At 39.1% G+C, this 17,886-nt stretch overlaps 1 protein-coding gene across 1 annotated transcript in view; it reads right to left on the minus strand.

The window, feature by feature from the left end:
• Positions 1 to 249: 249 nt before the first annotated feature.
• The window catches only part of LOC102897983 (nuclear body protein SP140-like protein), a 48,211-nt gene continuing 30,574 nt past the window's right edge, over positions 250 to 17,886 (minus strand). Inside the window, exons 10-20 of the mRNA XM_025043190.1 lie at positions 16,414 to 16,467; positions 15,817 to 15,870; positions 10,196 to 10,300; positions 7,975 to 8,117; positions 6,997 to 7,044; positions 4,718 to 4,831; positions 2,777 to 2,892; positions 1,869 to 1,977; positions 1,484 to 1,561; positions 1,133 to 1,276; positions 250 to 389 (exon numbers count right to left, since the gene is read on the minus strand). Of these exons, the coding sequence (XP_024898958.1) occupies positions 288 to 389; positions 1,133 to 1,276; positions 1,484 to 1,561; positions 1,869 to 1,977; positions 2,777 to 2,892; positions 4,718 to 4,831; positions 6,997 to 7,044; positions 7,975 to 8,117; positions 10,196 to 10,300; positions 15,817 to 15,870; positions 16,414 to 16,467 (1,067 nt within the window). The 3' untranslated portion in view covers positions 250 to 287. The remainder of the gene's footprint in view (positions 390 to 1,132; positions 1,277 to 1,483; positions 1,562 to 1,868; positions 1,978 to 2,776; positions 2,893 to 4,717; positions 4,832 to 6,996; positions 7,045 to 7,974; positions 8,118 to 10,195; positions 10,301 to 15,816; positions 15,871 to 16,413; positions 16,468 to 17,886) is intronic.

The following is a 17,886-nucleotide window of genomic DNA, read 5'->3' on the forward strand; positions in this document are numbered from 1 at the left end:
TAACATTATGAGAAAAGCTAAGCAAGGACGTGGTTACAGCTGGAGACTTGCTCCAGCCTGATTCCAGCAGGAAGCATAGGAACATGAATTATACAACTCATTGGTTCCCCCTTGGGGTCTGGGGCTGGAACCCAGGCCAATGAGGCATAATATACAGGCGAAACAGGCTCCATTTGGCCCAATACAATACTCTGGGGAGTGGTGGCATCAGTAGCCAACCCTCACAGCAACTGTGGGATGAGCAGTCTGCCTTCAAAGGGGGTTTTCCAGGGTACCAACAGCATTCACTAAGAACTTTTCTCATTTGTTTCCCAAATAGCAAACACTTCTTTGAAATTCTTCTCGAATTCTTTCTCCAGTCTAATTTTCATTAGGACAAAGTCACTGCACTGAAAAAAAAAATAAAGACAAAAATAATGTCAATCATTATCAGTGTCTTTAGACACCTTGCAATTGAGAATGATCAGAACTTCTGCTGTTAACACCTAAATTACATTAACCAGGTTAAAATTAAAAACTCGTGTGGCTAAGAGTAACAACTATGTCCTAGGTGCATGATTATTTATTATTAACTAGACAGAAATGGTAGAATTATTACTGTACTTAGGGACTCTTACTTTTTGCTTTGGGTTGTTTAATTGAGTAAGAAGAGTGATCCAAGGTCTTTGTAACAATCAATAGCACAGGGTGTCTAAGTCTAACCAGTGATCTTCCTTTTGGGATGTCACTTCTATTCCCCTCTGGTGAGCCCTGTTAAGTATATGATTCATTCACATGCAAAGAAATTGGAGTTTGGGATTTCTGAGAAGTTTGAATGAGTATATCAGGGGAGAGATAAGAAGCACAATACGACTTAGGATATAATTCTCGTCTCCCTGTGTTTGGAGCAGGAAGGAAGCTGCTGTTCTCAATTGGTACCTCTGGCCTTTGAGAGTGAAATGTGCTCTCGGTGCCCTGGGGTTCTGGTTGCAGGGACACCTCCTGATTCACTGTTACTCTCCATCCTGATTTCAAAAAGTCGATCACATTCAGAACCCTTGCTTGTGTACGCTTGTGATAGGATGAGAGAAACCGTAAAATCTCCCAGCACCAGTGGAAAGTGAAGGAAATGGGAGCGGGAAGAGACACTCACTTTGTAAGATGCCCTGTGGCTCCGAAAGATGAGGCGCATGTCCCGCACAAACATCCCCACTTTGAAGTAACTTCGCTTATTTAGCTTTTTCTTGATATCGTTCAATATCATAAGTTCCCCCACGCACTGAGAAGTCTCTTTTCTCTGGTGAAAAAAAAATATCAGTGGTAAAATTTCTGCAGTCTATGTCTGCTGTCTGTGTATCCCTGAAAAATTCAGCAGAAATACAACAAGGTAAACATGACAAAACTCTGACTCTCACGCCCATGGGCTTCGCAAATCCCACAAGTGCCGTGTCAAGGCTAAGAAGCATCGTGGCTGCCTATATCATGGTGTGTTGTCATTACTCACATAATTATCATGTGGAATCTTCTCAAAAACGTTCATCACTGAATGGCAATAGACATTCACGAGGAGGAACTCACATTTCTACAAAAGAAAGAGGCTGTGAATGAGAAGCAGCTTGAAGAGAATGAGCCACATGTAGGCCCAGGCAGAAGCATGACCACACCAGTCTTCCAGAAGTTTCCCTAGACAGGTATGGCTCTAGGAAACAGTCCCATAATGGCTGGGTTATTATTATTATTATTTTTGCAAACAAGTTCTGGTGAGATTTCAGCGTGATTGAGACATGGCTTGGAAAAGCAGGCTCCCTTCAGTGCCTCCCCCTCACCCTGTGACTGACTTCTCACGTGTGCATGGAAAGGACAAGGCTTGGGGCTTGAATCTGACTCACCAACTGCTCCTCAGGCCCCATCTGCCTCGTCAGGACCTCAGATTCCCTGTGACACTTCTGACATCCTAAATATGGCTTCATCCTGCAGAAGATGCAACTCCACGGGCTCCTGAGAGGTTGGACATAAGTAAGCAAAGGCCAGGCCCCTGGAAACAGCCACTGTTCCTACAACCCCCACTTTTAAAAAAAAGAGTCAACTCCACGGGCTCCTGAGAGGTTGGACATAAGTAAGCAAAGGCCAGGCCCCTGGAAACAGCCACTGTTCCTACAACCACCACTGTTTTTCCTTTTGGGAATGGCCTGTGGACAAAGCCAGGGAATGAAGGGGACACTTCCCAGTCTCCAAGACCCAGATTGGGTCTGGGCCAATAACCCACTTCCCATTGAGGGTAGCGGCTGAGGATAAGTGGGTGGAGGGCGGTGTTGGGGTGAGCGATGGGCTCTCCTTTCTCCATTGGAACTCTGGGAGTGCGAGGACCCCTGTCTGCCAGGCCTCAGTGCCTGAAACTGGACCTTAACTCCTGGGACCTCGGGCTTCCATCAGCCAGTTGAGAACATGGCAAAATAAGAGAAACAGGTCAGGTTTCCTGCATTTTCTGAGTTAGCACAAACCACTGGCATTTCCACTCCCATGAACAGGAGTCTGTGCTAGAAAACTTCTAGGGAAGGGCAGGAGCAGCATGCAGGCAAAGGAGCCAGCCACTGGCCCCAGCTGCCCAGAGGACAGAGGAGAACACTACGCGTCTGCCGCTAGCATCTTTAAACGGCTCTCCAGATCGCACTGCTGGGGCCCTTACCACTGACCCTGCTCTTTCCACGTCAGGACACAAGTCGGAACTCTGCTGGGGGAGCATGCCTGAAGGTGGGGAGGATCCTTAATAAGGAGGGAGGGGCTGCATCTCACAAACCTCTTAGTTTCCACAGGTGGCAGGTGACAGTCCTCATGAAAGGATCTTGAACAAGTGTCGCAACAAAACAGCTTTCCTCCATCATGGCAGACCTCACATACATCTGAGTTTCTCTGCTAGAGGGTAAAACAATGTCTATATCACCAGTGAGACCTGAAGGCCAGCACTATGGGAATCAAGAACTCACAGCCTTAATCTTGAGAAAGAAGAACAAAGTTGGAGGCATCATACTACCTGATATCAAACTGTACTCCAAAGCTATAGTAATTAAAAGAGCATGGTACTGGCATAAAAACAGATACATTGATCAATGGAACAGAATAGAGAGCCCAGAAATAAATCCACACCTGTACGCTCACTTAATATATGACAAAGGAGGCAAGAATATACAGTGGGGTAAAGATAGTCTCTTCAATAAATGGTGTTGGGAAAATTGGACAGATACATGCAAAATAAAAGAAACTGGACCACCTTCTTACACCGTATACAAAAATAGACTCAAAATGGATTAAAGACTTAAATGTAAGACCTGAAACCTTAAAAATGCTAAAAGAAAACATAGGCAGTAAACTCTCTGATATTACTAAATGGTAATTTCTTTTCAGATATATCTCCCTGGGCAAGGGAAACAAAAGAAAAAAATAAGCAAATGGGACGACATCAAACTCAAAAGGTTTTGTACAGCAAAGGAAACCATCAATAAAACAAAAAGACAACTGACCGATTGGGAGAAGATATTTGCTAATGATACATCTGATAAGATGCTAATATCCAAAATATATAAAGAACTCAACAACTCAAAAACAAACAAACAAAAACGATCCAGGTAAAAATGGGCAGAAGACCTGAACAGATACTTCTCCAAAGAGGAAATACAGGCCAATAGACATATGAAAAGATGCTCAAGATCACTAATCATCAGAGAAATGCAAATTAAAACCACAATGAGTTATCACCTGACACCTGTCAGAATGGCTATCATCAATAAATCAAAGAACAACAAGCATTGGCGAGGATATGGAGAAAAGGGAATCCTCATACATTGTTAGTGGGATTGTAGTTGGTACAGCCTCTATGGAAAACAGTATGGAGGTTTCTCAAAAAATTAAAAATGGATATATCTTTTAACCCAGCAATTGCACTTCTGAGTATTTATCCAAAGAAAAGCAAAACAATAATTTGTAAAGATCTATGCACTCCACTATTTACATAGCCAAGATATGGAAGCATTCTGAATGCTCATCAACAGATGATTGGATAAAGAAATATGGTTCATATATACAATAGAATATTACTCAGCCATTAAAAAAATGAAATCCTGCCATTTGCGACATCATGGATAGGCCTAGAGATTTTTATGCTGAGTGAAATAAGTCAGAGAAAGATAAATACCAAATGATTTCACTTATATGAGAAATCTAAGGAACAAAATGAACAAATTAATCAAAAACAGACTCACACATATAGAGGACAATTTGGTGATGGACAGAGCAGAGGGAGGGCTGGGGGGCTGGGAGAATGGGGTGAAGGGCTAAAGAAGTACAAATTAGTAGTCGATAAATGGTCACGGAGATGAGGAGCACAGCACAGGGAATGCAGTCAGCATGAATATATTGGCTAGATGGAAAACCAGAGGAGAGACGGAGCAATTAGGGCGATCGTTTTATAAACTACATAAATATCTAACCAATGTATCATATACTTGAAATGAATAAGAAAAAATACAAAATAAAATCAAAGTGGAAAAAACCAAAGAAATGAGAAAATACTCCTAATGTAACATTAAATGGGAAAGTCAGTATATAAAATGTATGTATGATAAAGAGCAATTTGGGAAATATACCTATCACTATCTCTACCTCTATGTATAGAGCGAGGGGGGAAAAAAAGAAGAAAAAGTAAAAAGAGAATGCACCAGAAAAAAAAAAAAAGAGAACTCACAGCACTTTGTGAACTTGCACGGACACTTGTGTGCTCCTCCTTGACCTTTGAATGGACGTCAGGGAGTGGTTTCAGAAGAAACTGTGGGGTGCGATGAAGTCCAGGAGGAGGGATCTGTGTGTCAAACCAGAAAAGTTTTCTCTATAAACCTAGAGATGCTAACACAGACAGACCAACAGCAGAACAAGACAATGATTTCATAAGAATCTGAATCATTTTTGTACCTTGAGATAAAACCAGGTCCTGAAATTGAGGGCTAAGTCCGTTTGCCCACAACACAATGACTCATGGAAAAGAAGAATGTTGAGAATTTAACCAGGTGGAATGAACTGCTGAGAGAGTGCTGAGGCCTGCCGTCTTGGTTGTGGGCTCCCCATGATTGAAAGGGGTTCCCGGATTGTGGATTCTGTGCCTGGAGGGTCCCTGGGCCTGTGACAGTGCCTTTGGGTTGGAAAGACCATGGGCACAGATGACAGGGGAGGGGTGCCAGGGAGGATGGAGCTCTTGGGCTTTGGGAGCCTGGAGAAAGTGCCCCATGACTCAGCTTGGCATGTGGAGGTGCCACTTCTGAGTGGCCAGGAACATTGGTAATTGTTTTGTTCTATAACAATTACTGTCCTTAATCAACTGATACTGGATTTCTCACACGTCTCAATATGTTAGGGCACCCATTGATGAGTGCTGGGTGAAAGGAATGTGGGCAATTGAAGAGCAGGAGGTGGCAGGGATGATAGTGTGCCCCTTCCTCTGCCATGGCCATTTCTGCTTTCCCACAACACTTGAGGTCTGTGCCATCTCTCTCCTGAGAATAAGTGGCCTTAGCCAGGAAGCAGGAAGCTGGCATGTGGTGCTGAGGGTGACACTGATGGTTTTGAAAGCAGGGGCCTCCAACAGCAAGAGGAGTTCTGGGAGGCATAGAGGACCTGCAGAGATAGTAATGGGTCCTGAGAGCTGCCACTTTGAGGAGCTTCTGTTCTTGTTCAAGGAAACACAAAATATAGGGGCAACTGCAGCTTGTTGCTGAAAAGTGTTGCACCCATGGATAAGGAAAGAATCCTGTTATTTGGAAGTTGTTGTGTCTTTTGGGTAATCTAGATTGAGTCATCTTGACACTTAGAGAATGATAGAGACACCGCTCTTTATAAAGTAGTCGCTCAATAGGCCAAACAATAATTTCCCTTCAGTAGATAAAGTGGGTGAAATGTCCCAAGGACTGATAGCTCAAACGATCTAGAACATCAGGTACCGTAAAGGCCAGGACCTCATATTCCCAGTGGAAGATGAAGTCCTAGTGGCCAGCTATGTGTGACCTATTGTAGAAGTCTGTGAAAGTCTTGGATGGCCATTGCTAAGTGAAGTGTGGAAGTCTTTTATGTATTCTGTAATCATATTTGCTTTACAGCTTCTCTCCTTCCCCTCCTTCTCAAGGTCTCCTTGATGCCCAATCTTGGAAAAGCCATCATCTGGTTCTGAATCTAGACTGTACATTATGTATTCATTTGTTGCCTCCATAGCCACTTCTACAGAGAGAAAGGAGGTCTGCACAGCCCCTCGGGGGGAGTCAAAGGGGTGACATCAAGGTCAACCATTTTCCAGGTCAGGCCCTCAAACAAGATACATTGGTCTCCCAAGAGCTTCCTCCTCAACAGCTCCATCCTCATGAAGGGTAATACGTTCCACTTGAGAAAGAGTTCTGTGTGTCTGTGTATATTTTATTGAAAGATGAAAAAGTAGGAAAAGAAATGAGCTTTTAGCTGCCTGCCTCATGAAATGGTATATGGTTTCACTATGTTCCAAGTTCATCTAGATGATTGTGAGCAAACTTTTGCTTTATCAGATTTCATTAAAGTGAGAAAACAGTATCCTTTATGAAAAATGTCTGGGCTTGAGTTGAAGATCTTGTGATCTTATTATGCAATGTTTTTATGTATTGCATAATCATGTTTGCTTTACGATTCTGTCACCCTTACAGCATCTGCATCTGTAGGTAAAACTCATCTATGAGACCTATTTTGATGACTCCTCCTTATCCCCATCTCCAGTGCCTTACCATTCAGTGATGACCTTGCACACAACCTAATATTCAAAGTAGAAACTCCAAAGGCCCATGCAAAAAATAACTAAAATAAAGTAACATAAAAGACAGGGGAGAGGTGAAGAAGATAATATATACGATTCTATATTATTTAATTACAATTACACAATTGAGAGATCATCAAAAAAGATGCCGTACATATAAAATCGGTTATGTAATAAGAACTGTAGAAAGTAACAATTACCTTCTTTTTCCTGTTATATAATCTCGGAGGGTTAGGCAGGAATCCAACCTGAAACATAAGAAGATCCAAGTGGCTGGTCAGCCCGTGTTTCTGTTTAGTGAGTATGGCATTTCCACCTGCGTCATCAGTATTTCTACCTGACTGGCCCACAGTCAGCTCAAACCAAGGTGTCTCAGTGAGAAGCCATCTCCCTCGCCTGTACTTCTTCTAGAATTCAATCAATGGTGGCTGGAGAATCATCCTTAGAACCTTTTCTCTTTCTCTAGTGTTTTTATTTCCTTAAGTTTTAGGAAGTTTCCTTTCACATTGTCTTGAACACCTCTCGCTTTTCCATTGTTACCAGTGCCACTCAAGCGTGCATCCTCACACCAGGGCTATTTCATCAACACATGCTAATCCCACATGTCCTGGGATCAGACACTCCGGACAACCTCGGGCACGCAAAGGTGGACAAACCTAGAGGGGTCTGGAGGGAAAAGGAGAATGTGTGGAAGGAGAATATAATACAGTGCGAGAAGGGCCATAGCAGTGGGATCTGGGAGCCCAGGGAAGGGATGACCAGGGCAGGTCGGTCAGAGAATATTCAGAAAGGGGTGACAGCTGAGCTGGGAATTGCAGGTAGAGTGTAGGTTTGTTGGTTTGAAAGACAGCGAAGTCATTTTGAGGCCCCCTGGCTGTCTCAGATGCCATTTTCAATACATCATTTCACACCTCAGAAGACCTTACTTGTTCTGCACTGTTTATGAGTTTAAACTTTTTTGCCTGACATTAAATCTTGCCACAAAAAACCCCGGTGGATGGATTATGCTGTATTACACAACATCCATCTACCTCAACCCACAGAGCCCTTTTACCACGTTGAGGTGCTGCCTTCTGCTGAGGTATCAGGGCTTTGGCTACAACTCAACATACATTTGGTGAGCAAATGAAAGGCACACGGAAAGGCGCATCTCTTGCCTCCGTCACTAGAACACCTACCTCCATCAGCCGTTTTAGGGTCTTCCCACCGCAGCGCACACTCAGCTTCCAGTTACTTGACTTTTCATAGCCCCCTTTAACTTCAAATTCCCTGGGGGTGAACCAGTTCCCATCCTCGCTCTGTATACTCTTCACGATGGCTCCTGTAAGACCGGGGTAAATTGATCCTGAAACTTGTCCTCAGAGCTCTGACGGTTTGCTCCCGCCACACTGGATCTGCAGACACCCAATCTGAACTGCCCTTTCATACTTCAGAATTCTCAAACTCAACGTGTAAGTCCCCTCCAAAGAGATGTTCTGCTTTGTGCACACATTTCTTTGAACTTTGTGCAACTAAAAAGTAATCGTTACCATCAAAATCCACCTTATAAAATTATCAAAATCCACCTTATAAAATTATTTCAAAATCACTTACAAGGAAAAGCAAGTGATTCTGAACAATGAGAAGATTCCGATTTGTTATCAAATTCTGGGGATAGAGAACAAGCGAGACTCTCTGATGGTCCCGGGGGCAATGTGGAGGCAGAACCTCAAGTTGGGCTGAGATCTCAGGTGGGGGGGGGTCCCTGCTGCTCAGAATGGCACCCCAGAAACCTCTGTGCCATCTATGACGACATCTTCTATGCAAGTTTAAAGCCACTATTGAGCAGAAAATTTTCCATCCCGGAAATCACGGGTAGCTAACATTTCGATAATTATGAAAAGTTATTCAGTAGAAAATTTAACTTATCTATAAATGATAGTCATCTACTTAACAACATTATTCATTAGAGAAATGGAAGTCAAAAGCACAATATGATACTACATCACACCCACTAAGACGGCCATAATACAAAGTCAGACAATAACAAGCATTGGTAAGGATTTGGAGAAATTGTAGCCCTCAGACATTACTGGTGGGGATATAAACTGGTGCAGTACTGGAGAAAATAGTTCAGTGTTTCCTCAATAAGTTAAACATACGATTACCGTATAATCCAGCAACCCTCTTGAGGGTATACCCCCAAAAGAACTGAAAAAATATGTTCACACAAAAACTTTATATGAATGTTCAAAACAGTATTATTCATAATAACCAAATAATGAAAAACCTCAAACTTATGGATGGATAAACAAAATACAGCATATCTATACCATGGACTACTATATTATTTAGCAATAAAAAGGAGGAAATATAACACATGTTACTACATGGATGTACCTTGAAAACATCATGCTGAATGAAAAAAACCAGTCACAAAAGGTACATGTTATATAAGTCAATTGATATGAAATGCTTAGAATAAGCCTATTTATAGAGTACAAAATAGATTAGTAGTTGCTTAGGGCTGGATGGTGGGTTTAGGTAGGAACGGGCACTGACTACTGGGGTTTCCTTTATTGGGGGACAAAAAATGTTCTAAAATCAGATTGTGATGATGGTTGTATAATCTTGTGAATATGCAAAACAAACCACCCAACAATGAATTCTACTCCCAAGTGGTAAATTGTATATGTGAGTTATATCTCAGTAAAGCTGTTTAAAAAATAGTTATGATGCAAACGTTTATATGACATGGTGTTCGCATAGCCATATTGAAAGAAATATAATGTGACCCATCATAACAGACAATGATTGTAAATATTTATAATTTTAAAAAAATCACAAAACATTTTACATGTGTTATGGAAATTAACTCTGAAATTCACACCATGAGGCAGGATCTCGATTATTATCCCTTTTTCAGATGAGACATTTCAGGCTCGGAAAAGATCCCCTTCTCTTCTTAGATGAACCAGTCACTCTTGGCCTATCTGAGGGTGGGACTCAGGTTTTCTGTATCCAAATTCTGTGATCTTTTCACTACACCAAGCACCTTGTCCTGGTGATGATCGTCCAGAAGGGATACAGGACATGAAGGTGGAGGCAGAGGGCCTCTTCCCTTTTGTATCTGACTCAAAGTAAAATATGCAACATCTTCCGCTCATAGATTGAAGTTCCTGCACTCCTCTTTGGTTCTTTGGGCATCTTCATGGACACCTCCCTTTCGGGTGAACACTTAATATGTACCATTTCTTAAAGTGTGAAAATATCATCTTAGGGATTCCTTCCTGGTTTTTTTTTTTTTTTTCCAAGTAAAACTTGGCCCCCTTCCGTGAATGATATGTAATTCACATGGGAAACTCATTACTTCTTGTGATTCCTACATATAGGAGTTGTAAATCAGACCATGAAACCTACCTTGTTTCAGTTTGTTCTTATATAACATCCCCTTCACTGTACCACAGGTCACGGGAAGTATTTCAGACTGAAAATTCACACTTTCATTTGTGTTCACTTTTAACCCTAAAAAGAAAAGATTTCTTCATTCTCTCTCATTTTACAATTGCCCATGTACCCTCCTCCCATGTTGAGGTCACTCCCATAAAGATTTACGGGTACTTAAGAAACTTTATTTCACAAATATCTAGTTTCAAAGTCTTTCTTTCAGTGGCACTTTTGGTACAGAACTACAAAATGTCCACCTTGTAATCTACCTCTCAAATCTCACACAAAACAGAATGCTTCAGCAGAGACACCAGGCATCCATAAAATGGTCTTAACGCTCACTGATTCTTACAAGACAAGGAAACACACGAGGAAACAGGGGCTGGTGCCAGAGTCTGCACATCCCATGCAGAGTATCTCTGGGCTTTGTCTCCACACCAATTCTCAGGCATTCGATGGAGGGTTGTGAGGGTACAAGTGCCATCTTGTTGGTGCCATGGACATAAAGTACAGATTGGATGGACTGTCCTCAGGCAGTGTTTCTGACCCTACCTCTTTCCTGCTCCTCCAAGACTAGATACAGTGAACAGAACTGAAAACTCTAAGGTTTATAGCTGTCCAGGGTCCATGTTGGAGGCACTGTCTATCTTTCCCCTGGCTGAAGTATGTCTCATTAGAGACCTCAACAATTATAAATGCTGTTCTTTCGTGGGCTTCGCATTCACTTGCCTCTCTGATACAAACATGGTGACTTACGCCATAGGAGTGATCAGAGGAGTCCTAAGCAATTATAGTTTGTGAAGTTTGTTAAATGCTGCAAGAAGTAAGTCAAATGGATTTGGTCCTAGCCCTCACTGGTCAAATTTAATCAAAGTGGCTGGTGGAGTGGTGTCCTCATGGGGAAATTGTCAGAATCTGCTGTGTGAGGTGAATTTGTTGGGAGGCAACTTTATGTGGTATTTCCACATGACTCAAAGTATCTTTTCAAAAATGTTTGAATAACAAACAGCCTTGGAAGTTAGAGTTAATGTTTCCTGACTGGTATGAAATAGAGAACATCTCTCTTCTGATATATTTCAAAAAAGATAGTAAAAACTCCCTCCTCTCCCCAGAGATTTCCTTAAGTCCCAAGATCATGGTCATGTTCCATATCTTGATAACGATATGGATTGTACAGGAGAATACTTTAATCATAACTCAAAATATTTGTGTATCTCATTATAAATGTTATCTCAAAAGACAAAGAAAAATACTGCAAACAAATACTGAAGTCTAGTTATTAATAAGCATACTGAAGTGTCTGGAGTGGGAAGAGGGGTATGAGTGGACCTTTGGGGTTGATGGAAATGTTCTATGTCATGATCATGGTAGTTCTTACACAACGATATATATTTATTAAAACATCTACAGTTAACCCTTGAAAGTGGCGAATTCTCTTGTAAGTCTCGTGGTAACAAAGCTGACAAGAAAAGTAAAACTGTGTTTGATCTCTATAAAGAAAGCTATAAAACTTTGTTGAAGAACAAAAAAGGCAACCTGAATAAAGGCATAGTTGATTCTCCTTGAAAAAATCTGAATTCTACCCAAATTAATCCTCAAATTCATTATACTTGAAAGTTGCAATGGAATAGAGGAGATATCAAGAAAAAAATCTTGATTTGTTTTTAAACCCACAGTGAGTGAGCCAGGATCACTGAACTTCTGAAATCTCCATCTTTTCTGTTTCTCATCAATGTAGTTTTTCCTTTTTTTTTTTTTTCAACAGAAAATATAATGAGCAGGAATAACAAATTTATTTAAAGCTTTATAATTAAGCCATTTTGGTACTGTATTAGAAATAGAACATGATATCACTTATATGTGAGATAAAAATCTAAAAGCAACAAATGAACAGAACAAACAAACAGAGACTCATGGACATGGACTATAGACTAGTGGTCACCAGAGGGTAGCGTGTCGGGGAGGAGGCAGAGGTAGCTGGGGTAAAGGAGGTCAAATATGTGGCAACAGAAAGAAATCTAACTATGGGAGGTGAACACACAGTGTAAATATATATATATGCCTTACTGTTAAAGTGTACAGTTGAAACTTATTGGATTTAGTTAACCAATGTTGCTATAAAAAATAAAAATAAATAAATGAATTAATTTTTTAAAAAAGAAAAGAAATAGAACAGCTTTTCAGAGTAGAATGCTATTCATAGGTCCATGAATATAGGGAAAGGCACATAAAAGCGTATTTCAATTCATAGAATGTTGAAAAGTGTTGGTGTGCCTCCTTGTAATTACTATGTCATACCATAAACAAAGAGGCGACTCCCAAGTGAATTACAGATTTAAACATTAAAAAGTATTAAGTACTTCAAATATTCTAGATGCAAATATAGAACATTTTTAAAATCTCGAGGTAGAAAATATTTTCTTTGTAAATTTTTTATAAAACCTAAGAACCATAGAGGAAAAAGCCTGACAAATTTAACTACTATTTAAGTTTAAATTTCAAAATTCTTTAGGACAAAATAGGCTATTACAAACCTAAAAAATAACATCAAATGAGACAAAATATTAATAACATATATAGGAAAAATACAGTATATGTAATATGTTAATATTCCTATTCTTGTTCAGCATGATTTTTTTAAAAAATGACCAACATAACTGCAATCCTGGCAAGGCATATACCAGGCATTTATTGAAAAAAAAAAAGCAAATAATCAATAACCAATGGACAACGCTTAACCACACTAAAGAATTGTAGTAATGCACATTAAAACATGAAGTAAAACTTTTCACAGTTAAGTTGGCAAATGGTTATGTTTATAATGTCTAGTGCATAATGTACTGATTTAAAGTAAAGAAAATGTAACAGTATGAATAGACTTCTTTAGATATATAACTCTAATAGTGTTAACGTATGGAAATATTAACATCGAAGTTTACAAAGATAAAATATTTTAAAATAAAAAACATAAAGATATATTTTGAAAAAATATAAATTACTGATTTAAAAGATGTAAACTAATCTTACAAAGGTGAAATACACATGTTTTTTTGTTCGTTTTCTGGTTTTATGAAAGATGTTAGTTCTCTATTGTAGCTATAATAAATTACTATAAATTTTGTGGCCTAACAACACAAATTTTTATGTTACAGCTCTGAAAGTCAGATATCTGACACAATTTTCACTGGGCTAAAATGAAGGTGCCCACATGGCTTTGTTCCTTTCTGGAGGCTGTCAGGGAGAATCCCCCCTTTTTTTTAACTTTTTTTAACTTTTCCAGCTTCTGAAGGTTGCCCACATTTCTTGGCTCATTGTCCCCTGACTTCATCTCCAGAAAGAGCCACATTACACCTCCGTGATCATTATTCCATAGGCACATATCCCTCTCTGCACTATAGGAAAGCTTTATGATTTCTAAGGACCTATGGGATTTGATTGGGGCCACCCAGATAATCCAGAATAATCTCCCCATCTCCAGACTATTAACTTAATCGCATCCTCAACATCTCCTTTCATATAAGGTAACATTACAGGTTCCAGGCATTAGACAAGGACATCACTGTTTCTGTTGTTATAAAATTCTCAAGAACCTTCTAGATCTCCTGTGTATGTCATGGGGACTTCCTCTATTAGACAAGAGGCTCCTCCACAGATCTTTGCTATATAATCACATATTTACTTTTGGCTCTGGCTGAGATGGTCGAGGGAATCTGTGAGTCACATACTTGATCTCATCAAAGAATCTTGTATGTAATTCAATACTCTGAACTTTTGCTACTTCCCAGGCTCTTGCAAAAAGTTGTACAGCCACACTCTTGGTCATTCTACAGAACACACTTTCCTGACACTGAATCTCATAATTTTAGCGACTTTTGCAACCTGAGTAAGCTAAGAATAATCCAAGTTATCAAGTTCTGATTCTCTTTCGTTTAGCAGTTTTCCCCTCAAATTACCTCTTCCACTCAAGTTTTACTGTAAGCAGCAGAAAGAAACCAGCTGCACCTTCATCGCTTGCTTAGAAGTCTCCTTAGTGTATATCCAGAAAGTTCTGCTTCCCACTATCTGCAGGACAGAATTTTGCTAAGCTTTCTGTCACTGTATAATAAGGATCCTCCTCCTCTAGCTTCCAAAAACAAGTTCCTTATTTCCTTCTGAGCCTTGACAATTCACACCTTCAACCGCCATATTCCTACACATTTGTGCTGTTCAGGATGATTTATTTACTTTCTGAGATAATATAGGTTTTTCTCTCCCATATTCTTCATTTCTTTGAGTCCTCACTAGTAGCCTTTTTTTTTTTTTTGAGGTAAACTTTTTTATTCTCAGAAAACAACAACAACAAAACTTTGATCTTACATCATTAAAGTCATCTTTGGTCTTACATTAGTTTTTTGTTTTCTGGGTTTTTTTGTTTTTTTTTTACTAATTTAAACAACTTTACTGTCTGGGTCAGATAATTTCACCTGATAATAAGAAATATAATTCATTAAGAAGATAAAGAACAGAATGACCACTGCCTCCCAACTTACTTCAAGCACATGAGATTTATATTATCACTGGTAATTTCATATCCAAGAGATTAGAAAATCCAATGAGATAATGTAGAGAAAATATTACATAGTGATTAAAAGTAATAATTTTGAAATCAGACTGCCTTGATTCATTTCTGACGTTTTAAATTAAATTTATTGGGGTGACATTGGTTAATAAAATTATATAGGTTTCAAGCCTACAGTTTAATCATATTAAATAAGATCATCTGTATGTTGCATTGTGTGTTCACCACCCAAAGTTAAATTACCTTCTGTCACCGTATATTTGACCCCCTTTACCCTAATCTACCTCCTCCTACCCAATGACAGTTTTTAGCATCCACATTTCTATGGACAAACTGCTCGAGGCAATCTAGTTTTTTCTATCACTCTACTTAAAATTATTTCAGCCTCTGTCCACTGTCCAAAGCCACTGTCTCTCATTTTTAGAAATATGTTATATCCATAACCACTTCCTAGAAACAAAGTCTGTATTATTCCTACATTGCTTCCATAACAATTGACTACAAACTTAGTGGTTTAAAACAACACAAATTTATTATGTTACTATTAATGTCAGAATTCTGACATGGGTCTCACTGGACTAAAATCAAGGTTTTACTAGACCTTCATTCCTTTCTGGAGACTGAAGAAGACACTATTTACTTGATTTTCCTGATTCTAAAGGTCACCTATATTCCCTATCACCTTTCTCCATCTTCAGAATCAGCAATATTGCATCTCTCTGATCATTCTTCCATAGTCACTTCTCCCTTTTTCTACAGCCAGGGAATGTTCTGCACTTTTTAAGTATACTCCATACTGGACCCATCTGGTGATCCAAGATAACCTCACCCATCTCAAGGTCTCCAGTTTAATCACATCTGTAAAGTCCACTTGCCATGTACGAAAAGAGATTACAGGTCCCAAGGATTAGGACATGGACATCTTTGAGGGACCATCATTCTTCCTACCACAGTATTATAAATGATGATAATGTTGAAATGGTGGCATTAAGAAACTCATTTATCACATCAAAAGCAAGTAAAATCTCATTCTTACTTCTTTTTCTTATGCGTTTTCCTAAGATAGAGTTGTTTCCAAGATCCACAGTGTCTAGGAAATAGCAATGGAGGTGAGAAAACAGAAATGAATAAATAAAATGCATAAATATTGGGATCTTAATGTTAGTGAGAGACAGCAGGTATTAAGAAAGATACTATTATTTGCTATTTTTTCTACAATAGTGATATCTTATTACCTTCATGTAGTCAAGAGGACTCATCCTGTTAAACATGAGTCCATCTTCAGAGCCAGCAATTCTGCATCTCTCTGACCTTTTGTCCACAGGTATTTCTCCCTCTCTCCACAGCTTGGAAAGGTTCTTTACTTTTTAAGGCCTGTGGGAGTCTATTGGGCCCACCCAGTTGATCCAGGATAATCTTCCCCATCTCAAGGCCTCTTGTTTAATTATACCTGTAAAGTCTCTTTTCCCATGTAAGATAACATATTACAGGTCCCAGGGATTAGGACATGGACATCTTCAAGGCGCTATCATTTTGCCTACCACATTATTATAAACAACAATTAGGATGAAATTCTGGCATCAAAAAACTCATTTCTCACATCAAAAGCAAGTAAAATCTTATTAATTCTTACTTCTTTTCCCCTTGGATTTTCCTAATGTAGAGTTCTTTTCAAGATTCACGGTCCCTAGAAAATAACAAGAGTTGGTGAGAAAACAGAAATGAATTAAAAAGTTACAAATTTTAGGATGGTTCATACTGTAGAAGGCTTGAATTTAATAAAGATGTTTGAATATTTTTTCTCTCTTTCTTCTGAAAGAACTAAAACCCTACTGAATTGAGAAGTAGGAGTCCAGGGTGGGCTCTGGGTCTTCCACTATTTCCCAACAGCACTTTGGAAAACTCTCTTAAATCCCTTTGTACTGCAGCTTACTCAAGGATAGGAACACATATCCTATCTGTTTAGATCTTAACATTTTTGTGAGATGTCAGAGCCCCCTCGGCTGGGCCCTTAGTGACCATGGAGAGCAGCAGAAATATTTAATCCTTTTATTTGTGTGAAAAATGAACTTGTATTGCGCTTGTGCCATTGAACTTTTGTAACAAGTAGCTCAGCCCACCTAATGCAAAACATAGAATGTGTGTCATCTAAAACCTCAATGAATTATTTTTTTATTTAAATAAAGAAAACAAACAAAAAAATATTTAAATAAAGCTTTTGTAGCCAAGAAAGACATTTCTTCTTTACATCAAGAGTGTTTAATTGTTCTTCCATCTTTTCTATGCCTTGCCTGTCCCCTAAATAGATTTGCTTTCAATGCCCATAGGATTTGGGAGTAAAGGAAAACACAGCCAGTAATCTATAATTAAAAGAGTTAAATCTTATGACTCCTCACACTGTAGAAAATTTGGAACATGAAGATGTGATGATAACCCTCTCTGTCTCTTCCCATCTAAAGGAAAGAGATCACTACCAAATGGAGTAAAGACCTACAATCACTTAGCCTATATGGAAAATCAAAGAAGTGTTAAAAAGCAACATTTTTTTTTCCATAGGCTTGCAGCCAACTAATTTGACAGTGAATCTGGACTTGAGTTGCCATAAGTCGGCATAAAATTCTTTATCACACTTGCAAATTATGATAATTTGCTGCAGAAACATTAATATAGTATATTTGAGAGTGGAGTTCTTCTCCGTACCTTGTTGGGATGTTTTGTAACATATAGGATATAATCCAAAGTGTCTTTCTAAAACAATAAAACTTTATTACATTACTTCTGATCTCAGAGGGTTTGAGTAAAGTGTTATAGATGTTTGCTAGGAGTCTGGGCTGTTAATTCTGCCTCTTCTGGTAAATTTCCATGAGTAATATGTAAAAGATTCTTTAAAATTTTGGTAGGGGAGTTTTACCATCTGTGGAATGGGGGAACAACAATTATCTGGCCTAACTTTTAGGTTTTCTTTAGGGTATCTTTTGTGCAAAGATACTTTCAAATATCATTATAAGGCCAGTAGCATGTTGAGGGGCATCTGTGAAAAGTTATAAATTAAATTTGATGGTAATAACCAGAAGTTTTCCTTCTGTAAATAATTAAAGAGCAGGAC

Source organism: Pteropus alecto, unplaced genomic scaffold, assembly GCF_000325575.1.
Source record: "Pteropus alecto unplaced genomic scaffold, ASM32557v1 scaffold110, whole genome shotgun sequence".
In the NCBI taxonomy this organism is placed as follows: Eukaryota; Metazoa; Chordata; class Mammalia; order Chiroptera; family Pteropodidae; genus Pteropus; species Pteropus alecto.